Consider the following 18539-nt stretch of genomic DNA (forward strand, 5'->3'; position numbering starts at 1 on the left):
ATTTTAGCACTAAAAATTGAAAAAAAGATAAAGAGATAGGTAAAATGCAAAATCCATTAACTTTAGCTACTTTACATAGCTGAGGACAGCTTTCTAAATAGACGGACATATGTCCTTATCATGTTCATAATTAAATAAATTACAATGAGAATGCTAAACAAGGGCTCTTGTGGCCTGTATAAGAATAATACAGTCATTGCTGTCAGACGAGATTTTCTCTGACATGTTATTTCCTCCTCAAACTCTTCAAAAAGAAAATTAAGATGATATGAGAAGTAAAAACAAACAAACGGCGATTTATTGTCTTCACGGCTGAGTGACGGTCGCCACGCGCCGTCCCTCAGTTTTACCTGTGCAAAGAAAAGGAAATAAGTAAAATACAGGTAAAACCCAGAGGGTAAAATTAGATCGACCGAAACGACCTGCGATTGGTTGCTTATATTGCCACCTTATAAATACCGAGAACCGCCTGTTTTACGCTTAATAATCGAAAGATTACTGTGGAAGAAAATTCACACTACTACTAAGAGCTTGAGTTTATAATGGTTGTAGCAATGGATAAATTTACCGTACAGTGTTCTTTGGTGGGAGATGGAATGGTGGGGAAATCTTCCCTCGCTAAAGCCATCACCGGACAAGGTCTGGACGATGGATATATCGCCACAACTGAGGAGAGCTTTACTGCTTCCATGTCAGTGGCAGGCGACAAATATTCTCTCAGCATCCTGGATTTATCTGGACAGGTAATTGTCTTTTTGAATTTATAATCTACTTGAATTCTTTTTTTTATGAGTTCAGTGAATTTCAAGCATGTTACCGACGAAAAAGTAATAGCGTTCTTTTTATTTTTTCAGCATGACTTTGAGAAAGTCAGAACACAGGAGTACAGAAGCAATGACATTTTTGTTGTCTGCTTCAGCACAGTTGATCGGGAGTCCTTGGAAAATGTGAAAGATTTTTGGATCCCCGAAATCCGCCAGATCGACAGAAAACGTCCTATGGTTTTGGTGGCAACTCAAACCGACCTCAGGAAGGAGAACTCTAGCCATGTATCTAAAGAAGAAGGTGAAAATCTTGCCAAGCAGATTGGGGCCTTTAGTTATCTGGAGTGCTCAGCAATGCAGAAAACTGGCGTCAAAGACATTTTCGAACAAGTCGTGATGGCAACCCTTAAGTGCAGAAAACGCCGATCCAGCTTAATCAAGCGAGTGTTCAGCCGATGAAGATCCTACTGCAGCAGTGCTTGGATTTAACTTTATTATGATTACCCCGATCATAAGAATTCTCAGTGTCCAAAAACCCGTCATGGACTGGCGAGAACTTTCGGACCCTCAAGTGGGAACTCATGATTCGAAATAGCTGGTCGTGACTGAGGATACTATCAATTTATATTGAGTCGCCATCATCAGCTCAAAAATACGACGTTCTTGAACAGAATATTCAAAAAAGACATTTTGCTTTCGCAGAAGTCAACATCAGCAATTTAACAATAATTCTAAAGACGTTGTTTTTTTGCAAGTCAAAAACTGTGCCTTTTCATTAAAGAACATTGAGACAATGTTTTCGTCATAACAAAGGTACATCCTCATCGAACAGTACAGGGCGTATAACGTGTTCCCTTTCACCAAACCATTTAATGGATCTGAACTTTCCTGAAGCGATAATTCACCTTCCAGCTATAGTACCTTCTTTGATGAAGCCCATCAGGTGTAAAATAATATTCCATCATCATGATTTTCTTTTTAAGTGGCATGACTTTACAATATGTGAGACCCTGACACTATTTGATTTATTGCAATAATGATCTATTAATGTAAAATTGTCTCTGCAATTTAACATTTGTAAAGATATTATCATGCTATTCGAAGAATAAATGCATAAAAAAGTATTTTACCTGTCTTTTAATTTTTTTCTTGTTGTGTATTCAAAATGTCTTACGATCATCACCTTTCTTCCTAATCTGTAAAATGTCTCTTTAGATTGCATAAAAGGGGGCTTTAAAATCCAAGGTTGTCACACTCGCGCTTACACAAGCAGATTTATAATACGAGAATGATTAATACTACTACTTAAGGATGATCATTTCAAGGTTGATCTTCAAAATTGGTTAAAATTGGTGTCACTCTTCTTCTTCGTGAAAAAAGGGGCCTCTTTTGCCAAACTTATGGATGTATTGTAGGTCTGACAATGTACAGTATAATTGTCAATGATGAATAGGCGAACATCTGCACTAAAATATAATTAAGCTTGTGATTAGAAAAAGATCCCAGGTTTCATGACATCTTGTAGGTTTCTGATTACAATCAATGCAATTCTCTATTTATAAGAGCAGCCAACGAGCAATTATCTTCAGAAGTTCAGATTTTTATCATCTTTGCAGGAAGTGAAGTTTTTTTAAACATTAAAATGTATCTTTTATTTTCTTTATGATGTTTGTCTTGCTAAAACCCCATTATTCACAGTGTTGATCTAGCCTCAAAATCATGCACATGAAACGTCACAATTTCAAGTTGATGGAACTTATAAAAAATATTTTTGAGTAATATATAAACATATAATTTTTGAAACATGCGTTTGAAATAAAAATCACGGTATTTAGCATAAAAATTTTGACAAGTTTTTTCTCATGTTTATGGACAAGAAGCCTTATAAAGAATGACTGTGCCAAGGCTAATACTTAATTACTAGTTTAACATGACAAAGGAGTAGTCTAGATCAAGGAGATGCTTACAAATTAACTTACTGTAGCAGAGAAGTTTTATGATATTAAATTGAAAAACGTACATATCCTGAAAACGTGTACAAAGCTATCTGTTTTCAGACATATACGCACAGTAGTTTAAGATGCTACAGATATTATTATGTCGGCCTTGACATAATTTATTCTTGTACCTTGAAATGAAAATCATCCATGTTAGAAATAAATTTCGCTAATTTATTTAATGACTTGTTATTAATCTACTTTGATAAATCAATTTCACATTTACACAGTTGAACTCCTTTAGTGAGTATTTGGAAATAGCGCACAGGAAAAGGAAAGTGCACTCATATCCAGGTTTCAAAACATGTTTGTTGATAGAAAATTTTGTATAACTACATATTAGAGAACCCCTTTGTGTAGTCTTTCAATTTTTGATAAAGAAGAGCGAAACTGATTTCAATTTTCTATTAATTTTTACTTTGATGGCTTTAAATGTAAACTTTGAATGAACTGAAAAAAAAAAGATTCAAGTATTGAAAAGGATACCCTTGAAAACTTTATGTACCGTGCCAAAAACGAAATAGAAATATTACAAAATAGCAAGGTTTAAATACATGTTTACAGCGTCAAGGTTGTTGCTGATTTTCATCGTTTCTGCATCTGCCCCCCCCCCCCACCCCCCTCTTTCAATGGGCACATCCCACTGAATCAATTTAATGCTTTTGAACAGAAGTGTCTTTAACCAGATCCGAAATGGAAATGTGCAAAACTTAAAATAAACCTAAAGCTTATATACTCACGCTGACATTAATGATATGATTGACTTGTTCTTAAGTCAATTTGGATGGGAAAATGTCAATGTTGGGAATATATATTTAATTGATCTTTTTGATTGATTGCCTTTTAAAGAGGAATTCATCATTGGTAAAAGTTAATTCAATTTTCCAAGTGGAAAACTATTAATTTGACATGCTGGTTTACGATGACAAAGAAAATCAAAAATACTCATGATTTAAAAAAAAAAAAAGATGCATTGTGTTCCTGAATGACGCCTTTGTTTTAAATTAAAAGATATTGTTTTGTAAATTAATTTGAATGTGCGTTGATTTAATTACTTTTTACATATTGTTTTATAATTAATTTAGATGTAAAAGATATGAATTAATTACTTTTTTTATGATTAACCACAAAAAAAAGCGTTATGAAAGGCATACATGTAGTCTTCGCTTTAACGGTATACGCTTCTCTCAACTGCACTAGTTACATGCAATAAACCCGTAGTAGTGTAGCTTTGTTTACATTGTGTATATTTCGCTATCTGGGACCGATAATTATATATATCTGTACATACAAGCTTACACGATATGCCGCGCCATAAAACATGCATTTTTATTACCCATAATGCATTCAACAACAGTAAAATAAATAATTAATTAATAAATTAATAAGACACGATCGAATGACAATCACATGGAAGTAAAATAACTTATATCGGTCGGATCAAACAAGACTTATGGTCTTCAGTAGACGTTATATGTATACTAGGATCTTATTTCTACAGGGTCTATGGTCAACAAAATAAAAACAAAGAAACCCAAAGGCTCTGCCTGCTATCGTGATGTTTTATTCTATTACCACGGTGCCGTATTTCATGTGCATATCTATTCAATTATTGAAACGACCGGTATTATAGTATGCCTTATATTTATACTGTACATATATATGCACATGTAGGACTTAGTTTCCTATCTTACAAGTTCTTATATTAGACCACGGAGGGTCAAAATGACGCCAAAAAAGTTTAAAATGAGACAAATATACTAATACATAGAATCGATAAAGTGTCATCATGAAAAACAAACAGGTATATTAAAAAATGAATAAAGAATAAAGTTCAATTTTTTTATTCGATAGGATAAAAAATATTTTTAATTAATAAATATGTCCTTTAAAACCCAGCTTTATTATAATGTCAGTGGTTTTTCATTTACTAAGATGTACGCAATTGGAAGATAGATTTAGATTTTTTTTATTTTTTAACTTAAAGGATCAAATTTCCCCTTTCATTTTGATAACATTTAAAAATAACACTGTTCTTTTCTATTTCCAAGCAAATGTGTCAAATCAAATTAATCTGTATGTTAATTTTCTACATGTAGTACATTGATACTTTTTATATGTCATTTTATAAACTAATTGAATTGAACTCTCTTTTGGGCGATTCATTGAGAAATGAATGATCGATTGTTTTTAGTTTCCAATCAATTCCATTTAGAATTAATTTTCCTCGGTTTTGATTCAAATTTTTTCCGAGGCGTTCCCCAAAGACACGCCATTCATTTGACAGATTTGATACGAGTGACAAGAAAAAAATTTCGAACAAGCTGAAAAAAGTAGACAAAAAAACTTTAATTCTTTTTTTACTCTCCATATTTTATAAACATAAATATGAATATTACCAAAAAGTCAACATGAAAAAAAAAATCATTTCAGCTTTTTAAGTGAATGGAATTAAATTTTGGTGTCTATTTAAAGAGAGGGAATCTTTTTTTTTTATGATGACCGGGTTGAAATGGGGGTAAATTGGACACACGAGAAAACTTTACAATATTATTTGCTAGCTCAGCCTTTTCCGAGTTCAGTGGCATTTTATTGCCTTAACCTAAAGACCTTTCTAGAAATAGCAACAAATTTGTGAAGAACTTCTAAATATTGCAGATAGCCATCTGTCCTAAAAGAGAATTTTAATTGGCATCGTTCACTGACTTTGTAACCAATACATAACCAGTCGGTCCATATATCCCGAGGCGTTCCGATCATCAAAAGAAGTGCAAGCGGGAATTGTTTAGATATATAACCTTACGGCGGAGGAATTTCACACCTCGACTGGTTCTGGCGGTCAGCAGGTCAATCGGCTGTTAAACTCCGAGTGCACGAAGAACTCGTTATGTCATCTGTCAACAAAACTCTGTAAATTTTAAATAGTTTAGCTTTACAAATCAACAGTGATTGGGTCATTAATGGTAATATGTCACAAACTGTGTCAACCGGTGACCGGGGCCAAGATGGATGACTGCACCCTCGGCATCATGGGAGTTTGCACTCAGCCTCGACCCCTGATTAATTGTTCGATGGTTAATCAAGATAAATTAAAATCAACAACCGGAAAGGAATTTGAACTTGTGACATTTTGAACGGATTGATATATTACTGTATTTAATTCTTTTATTGTAACATTAACAATTTTATTTCGTTTTTTTTTTTAAAAATGCGCTGAGTTTACTGTCTTAATTATCTTTAGGTTATACACACTTTTAAATAAAAGATTTTGTCCAAAGAAATATAAAAAATAAAAACATAAAAAAGGATTATTTCATGGAAATTGTATGCAAAATCGTAAATTAAAATATGCATTTAAAGGAATACAGAAATGTGATAATGTTCAAAATACATGTACTATGATGTATCGACACCCTGTGTACTTTAATTTCATTGATAAAAGTATTATTGAAGGACAAAAAGTACGAAAAACAGACGTCATTTCCTAAAGTTTATCCAATAAGTTATTAATGAAAAAAGTCAAAAATAGTGCTTCATAAAATTTAGTTTATGAAAGTTTGTATTTGATAGATTAATAAAAAGCAGCTGTGAAATCAAAGAAATCACAAGAACGGACGTTTTACATTAATAAAAAATAATGTATTCTGTATTTTCTCTTTGACATCTTAAGATTCTAGGAGAACTTTTGGGCTTTGGTTTTAGTGTGTTAAACCACAGTCTGATTATAAGTAATTTATACTACACTTCACTTTGTGCGTTGGTCTTTTACTGTGTATCTTCTCCGTTGTTTCGTGATCTTTTAAGGTCTCTACTCGCGACCGTAAGATTATCGTTAATTCCGCAACCATAAAGCAAATTTAAGGAAGGTAAGGGATCAAGACAAATGAGATATGAATACTTTTAGAATAAGGGTTGTAGAAAAAGAGACAACCTAATGCTTAACATCGAACATCGATAATTTCGTATTTTTCCACAAGTGGTTAGATTTTATTTACTTTCTTACACGTATTTGCATGAGTATTTGAATATTTTAGAGAATAAATTTTATTTCTTGTTTGCTAGTTTCCAAACTTTAAACCTTTATATATAAATTTACAGCAGTTTGACTTTTCATCGGATCCATTTTCAACTATATGTGTCGTAACTGCGTCAAAAGGAGAAAAAAAGAAAAATATACAGACAGCAGATGACAGAAATATCCATATTAACAGGCAATTTTATCTTTTTTTTTTATTAATAATTTACATGAATGAACACTCCATTAATTGTTGCGTACTGTGCTAAACTCTGTTTATTTTTATTTTTTGTAAAGTTATTCCTCTTAAATTAGAACTTCACCTAGTACCAGCGATGACTGAGGTTGGAAAAAGAAATAAATGACAATAGTTTGTCGCCACTTCATCTCTGCTTGCAAGTGTTTGTTCAAAATTCCAACCGAATTAATGTCGGTGTTTGGTGTACTTTAAAAAGTAGAACATAGCTACAATATGCATTTTTTTTCTTACAATAATGCCTTAATTTTGATGCACTATTTCTGTTACATCTTTACAGATATTTGAAAGGTTATATTTCGAAGGGGCATGCGCCTTTTGTAAAAAATAAGGATACATAATTATTTTATACATGAACTTTTTAAACAAGATAACATCCAACAAATTAAAATCTTTGAGATATTTTTAAAGATAACTAATATCCATATCAAGCAAACAGTCAGCTACATGTTTTTTTGAAGTATTTTCTTGAACCATAAAAAATGCTCGTCTTCAATTTATGATCGATATCAAAAATATATTTAGAAACTTTTCTTATTAATGTAAACTAGAGGTACTGTGAGCAATGAGCTCACTAAATGATGCCCCCCGCCTCCCATATGTATATAATGGCAGTGTCGGATCAAAAAGTAAAATAGGAGGTGCACAATGGCGATATGTATAAAAAGATTCCGTGAAAGTTTCATCAAATTTCATTCAGTGGTTTGAGAGGAGTTGCGGATAAGAGATTGGTACCCCAAACCGTAACAGACTGACGGACGGACGGACGGACGAACATACCGATTACAGTATACCCTCCCACTTTTCAAGCGGGGGATATAATAATGCTCAAATGTAGCGTATTTGTCTTAAATTCATTCGATTGATTGATTGTATATTGTTTAATTGTAGAATTTTTCACTCATATGGAGACGCCACCACTTGCCGGTGGAGAGCTGCAGATTTTGTCCTATGCTCGGAACTTAGGGCCATTGAGCAGGGAGGGATCTTTTTCGTGCCAGCACCTACTGCGACACGGGGCCTCGGTTTATACGGTCTCATCCGAAGGACCGGTCTGCACGTGCCACAGTGGGATTCGAACCCGCTACGTAAGAATTAATTCCTTACCTCGCGACTCTAGAGCAGACGCTCTAACCACTGCGCCACGCGGGCGACAAATTCATTCGATATAAAAATTCATTCGATATATTGAGACTAATTAAATTAATAAGACGTTTTATTTCTTACATTAATAATATCTGAAATATTTTTGCAAGCTAGGATATTTCGTTTAATATTCAAATGCAAAACCATACAAGTAACAGAGTACTCGGTCGGAAAAGAAAGCGAGTAAACAGTTCAGTAAACAAAAATCGTTCCATTTGTATATTTTAATAAAAGGAACCCGTTTTCTTGAATGATCAAAGTACATTATTAAATTCCACTTTTTCCAGTTACTCTTTGCAATAATTGATTTCTAGGAACAACAGATTTACAAATGCAGGTATTAGAAAGAGGTAGGGGCTCCATGTGCGAAAATAGGCCCCAAATTTTTCGAATTTTCAAAGCTAGTTAATAAAATCGACTTTACTTATATTTCACAGTTTACCATCATTGCATTCCACAAATAGCAAAAGTTCGGGAGATTGACTACTTATGACGTCATATTTGTGACGTAAACCTGACGTAATTTGGCAAAAATCATCAAAATCTCATAATTTTTGCCATAAATTGATTAAAAAAAATACCTCCGCACACACCCACCAAAACAAAATTTCTTGTAAATGTTCATTATTAACAAATCTATCAATAATTGAAGTATCGTATTGGTGGAGGCCTGCGGAGCATGAAAAATCGATCGATGAACGAAAAGCTTTCCTGTCATTCCAAGTAATCAATTATCATAATTTACATCAATATAATTTCCAATAGATATGATATTGTGTTTTAATATCACCGTACATATTTTAAAAACATGTTTTAATATATCTACTAATAAATGTAAGAAATTGTTATCAATTTAGGACATGGTAGCTGAAATATGCTGTGATTTTGGGTATAATAATTCCAAATCAGTCCGAATTTTGCTACACTCACGCAGTCATTTACCTTATATACCGCTGTACCTCGCATTAACATGCACACCTGTGTCAATCCAACCTTTATTTTTAAACAGAATGGTTTGTGAATATTACATGCAAAAATAAAAAGGCATAATGTATTAATTAAACTCTAGCTTCAACAATATCATTCATAATTTGCTACCCTTTTCGAAAATCAACTCGTATGAAAACGATGCATTGGACTTCCCATCGAAGTCGTGACGTTTTTGCCTAATCAGTTGTGAATTGTTGATGGATAAAACATAATGAATTAGGTTACGATAGAATGAACTTCCAAGAACATTATCTGTTTGATAACACCTAAAAATATACAAAGTTATGACTGCTATTGTACCCCACTCCCTACAGTTTGGTATTATCTATTTTCGAATCACGTGTACAAGACTGCAGCTGAATTAATTGCTCATTCTGCACACACAATTTATTTATGTACAATGTTCTATACGTGTAATAAATTAATATTGGTTTCTTTAAATGCAACTTAAAGGGTATGTAAGTAACGTTTTTATAAAACAAAGCGAAAACTATTCCAAAGTCAAAACCGGGTTAATATCGGTCAGCGTCAGTCATGTAAATACCACCCCCCCTTCTTTCTAATGCGCCGATTTGTCGAAGATATCTTGTTCTATTATATGAATATGATTTTTTTTGTCAACTGGGACAACTGGCTTTCATATATTAAATATACTGAATTCTGCATCTTAATAAGTATTATATAACATTTAACATTCACAGTTAAAATAAAAAAGATGATTCGAAATAAAATGAATGTATGTACCTGTAAATATTTGATCCACACACCACATTACAATTCTGCGTGTAATTAGTCTTTCATAAAAAAAACTTAAGTAAACAGCGCAACAATTGAACACAATTAAAACAAAATGATAGTAAATCAGCATGTGCTTTTCTGTTTATAAAAAAGAAATTAAAAAAGTAATTTGAGCGGAAATAAATTGGATGCCGTGGAACCCTCCTCGAAAACAGATAAACCTCTATGTGAAATGACTATGAAAAGTCAATCATTGAATGTGGTATAAGTGATTGTTGATTGAATGTTGTTTACATTAACCATTTGGAAATAGTTTATACTTAAAATAAAAGATAACAGTGAAATTTCAACTCAATTGTACATTACATGATATTACGAAAGCCCAGTGAGCTCATTTTCGTAGGTAAAAAAAATAAATTTTTCGCGTTATAACGCGAAACTTTCGCGAATAAACGCGTAACTTTCGCGAATAAACGCGTTACTTTCGCGTTATAACGCGAAACTTTCGCGAATAAACGCGTTACTTTCGCGTTATAACGCGAAACTTTCGCGATATAACGCGTAACTTTCGCGTCATAACGCGAAACTTTTGCTGTTTAACGAGACATTTGCTTTAGTCTCAACGTTCTTTTGATTTTGTCATCAATTTTATTCATTTAATACAATGATAAACAAAAGGCTATTTTGATCTTGGACTATCACAAGTTAAATTTTAAGCTTTCTTGCTATTGAATCCATCTTAACCGTCACAATTTGTCTTTCTCAACGCTGTTCAACCAATTCAAAGTTAATGCGAGTTCCAAAAGTTAAACTTCAAGCTTATTAATTTCGGGGAAAATCACCCCTTTTCCGTTTTTTTTTATGCACTCTCTAGAGAATTTGAAATAATTTTATTCTATAGAGATCAAGATTTCAGAAAATTGTCAAAATGAGGTAAATTTGTCAATTGTGTTCCACCGCATTTGTGAAAATTGGATAGCAGATTTTCATTTGTCTCCTTTAGATTCACTGTGGAAATTAGATATCCTATTTTGAGGTTGCACCACGTTTTCATTCCATTGCTTACGAAATGATTGATAATTCAAAGTATACAAACTCTGCTGTATACCTTCATAGTTTTTATTTATGGCTAGTCCACGAACTTCTCTATAACCCAATATTGGAGACAATGAAATTATACATTGTTCATTCACTTTTAAGTTATGTTTCTACAGTGTATAATTTTTTGTCCAAAATGATTGATTGCTTATTTTACTAGTGGTACAGTTGAAGTAAATGTTACTGATTAAAAAACAGCTAGAAAAAATGTCAAATGGAGATTTTCCTTAAGAAATAATCAGTCTAAAGAATTTAACAATTGAAAAACATGTACAAGAAAGTAAAATTCATTTTATTAATTCAATAGTAAGATTTTTAAAATAAAATAAAATATTCTGATGACTAATCTATCCTATTCTAGCATAATATTTTTTCGCAAAATAACGCGAAAGTTACGCGTTTATTCGCGAAAGTTTCGCGTTAAATCGTGAAGTTACGCGTTTATTCGCGAAAATTTCGCGTTATAACGGGAAGGTTACGCGTTATATCGCGAAAGGTTCGCGTTATAACGCGAAAGTTACGCGTTATATCGCGAAAGTTTCGCGTTATAACGCGAAAGTTACGTATTATATCGCGAAAGTTTCGCGTTATAACGCGAAAGTTACGCGTTTATTCACAAAAGTTTCACGTTATATCGCGAAAGTTACGCGTTTATTCGCGAAAGGTACGCGTTATAACGCGAAAAAAAATTATTTTTCTTACCTACGAAAATGAGCTCATTGGGCTTTCGTATGATATGAATAAATGGAATGTTGTATTTAAAAAAAATCAGAGACATTCTTTTCCAAGGATGAAAAATTTTATGTAAATCAGATAGCTATTAATTTCATATGCTGAAGCTAAGTTGTTTCAACTCGTAAGGGGGGATTAATTGTTGTTTATTGACCCCCTCGAGAATCCTTCACTCATGGAAACACAACTTGCTCATTTGCAGATCTAAAAGGGATAGGGGTAGTTTGGCCCCCCCCCCCCCCCCGGAATTTGCAGAGTTAGCAAATTCATATACTAAACCAAAGAAAAGAGACTTTGAACAGTGAGGGATCTTTTTCGTGAAAAAACAACAGGGGACACCGATTTATATGATCTCATCCGAACAGTCTCAACGTCCCGCAGTTAATTTAATCCCACGACGTATCTAATGATAAGGTCTGAATAGGAAGGGGTTTGTCTTGATCACATGAAAAAATGTTATAGTTAAATGTTTACTCAAAAAAATAATGAAAAAAAAATCACTATATATTTAAAGCAATTTGATTTCGAGGGGTCCATTTTATAGCATTATTTTCGGCCGCAGGAGCGGCCGATCGATTTGTGGTTGTATTAGAGACGTTATTTTTTTAGTAGTTTAGTAAAATATTTTTTAAATGATAACATGTATAAAATCAGAAATAAAATATTTTTAAAACATCACCTATTCCCAGTCTTACGTGCTTGATTTTAATATATATTTTTTTCGGATTATCAAAATGAAAAAGGTTTAGTAATGTCCACACAACAATACGTGTATTATGTAAATCAAAAGAATAACAGGGACGATAGAATTAAGGCTAAGCATCCCCTTGCAATTATATTGATCAAGCTTAAGGCAGCATTGGACATCGATACCGATGCAAATTACGTCACCTCCGTTTTGCACAGAATTAACACAGAATTAGTCCTTAAATACAAACACACACAATTGCCTTCCAATATCCCCTAAAACTCTATTGTAAAGAAGTAATTAGACCTGTGCATCTTTTAATATCCATATTAAGATATTAACAAGACTAGTACTTAAAAATCCTAAATGACGTTCAAAAGTCATATTTCATGGACGATATTGGGTGCAAAACACAGTTTTATGTATGACGTTATCAGGACGTTACTTGGTGAGGGACAAGCAAAACTGGCCCCTGTAAAGAAATAAAATGGAGGCTTGTTACATATACTTCTGCATATCAATGGAAAGATAAAATTGTGAATTTAATAAATATTTAACTATAATACATTCATCAATTACTACTAGGGAGTATTTGACACCTGAAATATGGGGGATATTGGGTTGTTTATGTATCCATTTTCAGCATTTTTACCCCCCCCCCCCCCCCGCTCAACAAAAACAGAAAAAATCTGACAAAATAAGTTATGTGCATTTCACAGAACAAGTCCTAAGGTTTTCTTTTAGTGTGCTTTTAGGGTACATTTTCCACCTCTTGAAAGAGCTACATTACCTGTTAATTGACTCATGCAATTCTGCACATGTGAAAACAAGATGTTTGGGGAGTTATCTCCCCCTATTAAAAAGTCTCACAATTTTTTTTTCTAAAAATGAATGCACATTTTTTTTCTTTAAATATTAAGAGAAGACTCTACTTTATGCGAAAAAAAACCAAAAAAGATGCAGTTTTCATCTAGACTCCTATAAATAGCAGGAAAATCCCTACCCAGCATGCTTCTCTTTGGGCCCCCCCCCCCCCCCCCCCCCCCCTGAATTTTATACTAAACTGCGTTTAGCTACCATTAGAAAAAATTGTTTTATTAAGAGAAATTAAATACTGAACAGAAGTCTTCATATCAATTTACTGATAACCTCTATATTGCAACAAATTGAAAACATATCAACGTTTTGAAAGCGACCAAAATTGTCAAGTTTTTGAGATATTTCCTTTCTGTTATTAATGTAGTCAGAGACATATTTATGAAGAAAGTTGGTTGCTATGACAACCATCAGATTATCATCATCATATCCTGACAAAAGAAATTTAGCGGGTGTAACCTATCAAAAAAGTTTTGTTGTTCTTATCAATATTAGTGAGTATGGTTAACTCAGTGTTCTCTGAATAGGGTACCGAGTAACTGTGTGTGTATAACGTAATGACGCTACTTTTTAACGTTAACGTTAACTATTAACGACGGTCAATCAATGCCTTAATTTTCTCCTTAAATTAAGTTTTTCGGACAAATTGGTGTTATTTTTAAAAAATAGACATCCACAACATATAATCAAAAAAATAATTTTTTTTTTGAGCTGGGGCCGATTTTCGCCAATGGAGCCCCTACCTCATTGTTAAAAGTTACTTAAAAATTAACTATAGTACAGCAAAAACCTGTAATACAAATTTTTTGAGTATATATATTCATTAACTTCATGTATATGCCTAGGCTTCTAGGAATCTTACGAGGAAAATAAACATGTGAAAAAAGAAAAATTTTTGGAAGCTTTTATGAGTTCTTAAATGCTAATCACATCTTTTAATTATATGCAATGGTCAATTTCATCTAATAAAGAGAATGTGCTTAAACAAATGGTGTGCAATAAAATAAATAAATAATAATGCATTGCATTTCTGTATAAACACTAAAATTAGGTGATTTCCCATATTTTTCACATTTCATCATTTTGATTGGCTCAACTGAGCAAATACAGGGTAAAACAAGAAACACCAAATTGTGGCCTTGATTCTAGGAGTTGTTTATTTGTTAATTTTCTGTGTAATTATGTTAAGGATGACACGACCTATGTCTAAGTAGAAAACGCAACAATTAGGGTATTACGATGCGAAATGAACTTTTCAAGTATAGAACATAGGAAGAACCAATGACAAACTTCATCAGGCCATCTGGAATCCGAAATGTATTCTCAAAATTCTAATTCCATGATATTATTACATCAAAAGATACGTCAAAGAGTGTATTCCACTTTCTAAAAAAGGATAATTAAAAGCTCATAAGATTTCATCTTGTACATTTTATTGGTGGGTGTGCAGACTGCATACATCATATCAAGGACAATTTGGAGATAAACTGAAAACGCACGCATATTTGGTCAGTTGCTGGCCAATAACACTATGCACATAATTGTAACTATCAAGATAGAAATAAAACAATAAATGAATTATTATTTTCAAGTAAAAAATCACATTCAGCTGGGTAATGGCGTTTGCAATTTACCTGTCATGCAATGCTGCACGTGCATAGAAAAGAATTTAAAGGAAGTGGCCCTTTTCATAAAAAATCTTTTGACTATAAAATGAAAGTTTAAAATTTCTGTTATTTGTTAAATGAGTATAATTATTTTTTCTTAAATATTTTTACTAAGTTACTTAAAGTTATATGAAATAGATGTTTTTAGGTCACCTACTACAGCTTATATCATAAATATAATTGAAAAAAAAAAATTAACCTTTGGACAATAATGCACATTTAAAAATGTATTTATGCCCCCCTTTCGAAGAATGGAGGCATATTGCTTTGCTGCCGTCTGTCTGTCGGTCTGTATGTCGGTCCACCACCAGTTTCCGTTCATTTTCTTCGAAGAGGTTGCACATATTGAAATTAAATATTGATTTACAGGTTTATCATAAGAATATCTGGGTCAAGTTCTGTTTTTGGTACGATCGGGGCATTTTTGACAGAGTTCTGCCACTTGGACATAGAAAAAAATCACATTATTTACAGTAAACTTTTCCGTTCATTTTTGTTCGCAGAGGCTGCACATATCGAAATGAAATTTGGTATACAGTTTATCGTAAGAATATCTAGGTCAGGTTTTGTTTTGGGTTCGATCGGGCTATTTTTGACAGAGTTATGTCCCTTGGACTTTGAAACATTCCAATTATTTGCAGTTTCTGTTCATTTTCTTTGCAGAGGCTGCACATACCGAAATGAAATTAAGTATAAAGATTTATCATAAAAATATTTAGGTCAAGTTCTGGTTACGATCGAGCCATTTTTGACAGAGTTGTGCCCCATGGACTTTGAAAGATTTTAATTATTTGGGGGAAGGGGCATAAGTGTTTTACAAACATCTCTTGTTTTAGGTTGATTTCCATTATACCATTCCATCTTCGATCATTGTACTTAACTAGATTTACTCTGATGAGGCATATCTGAAATATATAAAAATAGGGAGTAAAAACATAATTACGATGACAAAGTACCGAATAAACTGCAACAGAAAAATAGTTGAAACATTATTAGATCTTGTAAATAATGAACATTAAATAACTATACCTAAGTTTATATTCTTCTTGCATACTATTATGGTTTTATTGTGGTCCAAACTAGTAAAACTCGTATCATGATACCAATTCATTAAACTAATTTTTGAATATGACTCATAGTTTGGCCACAAGGAGAGCGCGTCAGTTTCATAAACAAACCTAACATTACGACCCTCATAAATTTAATTATAATTTTTTATTGCTGAACTGTCGTATAAAATTAACTAAGAAAATAATATATTGTTTTAATGTTAAAATGAACAATAAAGTTCTTTAATGAGAATTATTTTGAAAAAATCATTAGTGCGCTATAATTGAAATATATTTCAGTCCTTTAGGAAAATAAGTCCTGTTATGTACCTCTGGTGCAAAAAAGTCAAACGATGCCAATATTATATACTTTTGTACTATTGTCTAGTAGAAATAGATTGCTGCAATTCTTTAAATGTGAAAACAATAAAGATTACAACCATGATTAAACCTATAATTCCAGGCACTAAAGGAATCATGAAAAGGGCAAAACACTTACTTTTGAAATCCATAATCCTGGGAATGGGATCAGAAGCCTACGAAAAGGAAGCATCCCCTATTCGACCTGTACCTCTGTATTGATCAGGTAAGTGGAATATTATAAAGTCAAAATGTATAACACAGTAACAGAACTATTGGTGGACAATATGTCATTCAAAATATATGGCCCATCGATGGCTTTGGGAACATTTCTTAGAGCTGTCCAAAATTTAGACTTCTTTAAAGTCTTAATAACGATGCTTTATTTAAGACTGATTTGCCCGTACGGCGCAATGATTAGAGCGTTTGCAAGATTTGCGCTGTAAGGAGTTAAGCCTTACCTCACAGGTTCGAATCCCACTGCGGTACCTAAAGACTGGACCTTTGAATGAGACCATATAATACGAGTTCCACAGTAAGTCAAGAAAAAAAAAGATCCCTCATTGCTCAAAGGCCGCAAGTGCTGAATACGGGTCTAAATTTGCAGCCCTCCACCGGGAAGTGGTGCCATCTCAGTGTATGTGAAAATTCTTGAAGGGACATTGAATAAAACAAAAACAAACAAATAAACCTAAGATTGCACTTAATGAATTAATAATCCAGTTTTTGTAAACAAGCTTATTAAAAGAACACTGCATTTGTGAAATGCTGATTTTAAGGACATATGGTACAAAAAAATCAACTGTCCTTAAAAGGAATAGTTGAAAATCGGATTGTAAGATCAGCTTATAAATTTTACACTTGTTACTCAAGAAAATATTCCCATTAAAATTTATTTTTAAAACAAGGCAAGCGGGAGACATAATACCATATGCATGTATATTGATGTAATTGTGTCACATTACTACAAACATGTAAAAAGGAAAAGTTGGAAAAGCTAAAGTCATTCTGTACCTCATACAGTTTTGTTGTTAATTGGTCATTAACGCTTTATTACTACGCAATACTAAGTTTTTATGCACATTTCTCTGCAAATGATTTCATCGTTACAATATACAAAAAGCCACAAATGTTATTTTTATTACTCTGTAAATAAATAAACAAAATTAATAATAATCGCCAGATATAAAACCATGAAATTATAATCACCCCAATGAAATATCATCTTAAGGTTAATGCACACTTCGAAGGTGACTATTTTTATCTGCATAATTTTGAAGGGGAACCCCACTGCCATAAAAACATGAACAGAGGTTGAGCCCTTTGGAAACTCTATATGGGCACTGAAGAAAAATGCGCAATTTTGGTATCCAGGTGGTCCGAAATTAGTGTTCATATCATGAAACCTAGATGTTTCCTTGACGACGTTCAAGCCACTTTGGACATTTAATTGTTTTGCAATGCAATAAAATTGTCCAAGTTTACGGAAGAAACTCATGTAAACTATGCTTTTGGGTACATATATTAAAAATATTTTGTGAGCTTATTTGTTTTCGTATTACGGCAGACAATGTTTTCAAATCAATTTTATAATGTTATTGCGCATTTTTAACTTGATTAACAAGTGCTTGAAAAAAGTTGTTTTTTACAGATAAATTCCAATTATCATGTTTCATTTTTTCTGATTATTACATGCGGTTTTTCTTTATATTAAATAGAAATATTTCTTGTTTATTACCATTTAATTGCCAAAATTACATTATATTTGGAATCAACAAGATAATAAAACTGTAAATCTCAACTAAATAATCTAACAGAAAGTTTCATAGTAAACCAAACACAGGATGAAATTCACCAATTCACTTCCAGTCAGCTTAATGATAACTACAAGGTCTGGAAAGGCGACTGAATAGCATATTAACTCTGCTACTTATTCAGTCACCATTCAGTTATCATTAGTTAGTTTGTCCTTGGTCGCAAAACGGAAGTGATATTATTTGCACCAGGATTGGTGTTAACTGCTGTCTTAATTTACAGATATGCTCTTTTTCGAAGGGATGCTCTGCTTTGCGGTGCCATTGGTTTTGCATGCATGTATTTTGTTTTGATGGTCCGTTCGGTTGTAAATCTTTCGAGTGAAAGGGGCGCCATTCTAGGGGCATA

The 18539-nt window shown here is 32.8% G+C and overlaps 1 protein-coding gene across 1 annotated transcript; it reads left to right on the top strand.

Moving 5' to 3' along the window:
• Positions 1-473: 473 nt before the first annotated feature.
• Positions 474-1888, top strand: LOC134230807 (cdc42 homolog). The gene is made up of 2 exons (XM_062712658.1): positions 474-743; positions 855-1888. Exons 1-2 carry the CDS (start codon positions 543-545, stop codon positions 1221-1223), a joined length of 570 nt encoding a protein of 189 aa, XP_062568642.1. The 5' UTR covers positions 474-542; the 3' UTR covers positions 1224-1888.
• The last annotated feature ends 16651 nt before the right edge of the window (positions 1889-18539 follow it).

The sequence above is a fragment of the Saccostrea cucullata genome, unplaced genomic scaffold (genome assembly GCF_032062105.1).
Source record: "Saccostrea cucullata isolate Sc308-1 unplaced genomic scaffold, CSIRO_AGI_Scuc_v1 ctg73, whole genome shotgun sequence".
Taxonomy (NCBI): Eukaryota; Metazoa; Mollusca; class Bivalvia; order Ostreida; family Ostreidae; genus Saccostrea; species Saccostrea cuccullata.

Bases quoted from the DNA above. Each gene is read 5' to 3' on its own strand.
- LOC134230807 (XM_062712658.1), top strand. From the start codon at position 543: ATGGTTGTAGCAATGGATAAATTTACCGTACAGTGTTCTTTGGTGGGA. The intron at 744-854 runs GTAATTGTCTTT...TTATTTTTTCAG, and splicing joins TCCTGGATTTATCTGGACAG to CATGACTTTGAGAAAGTCAG.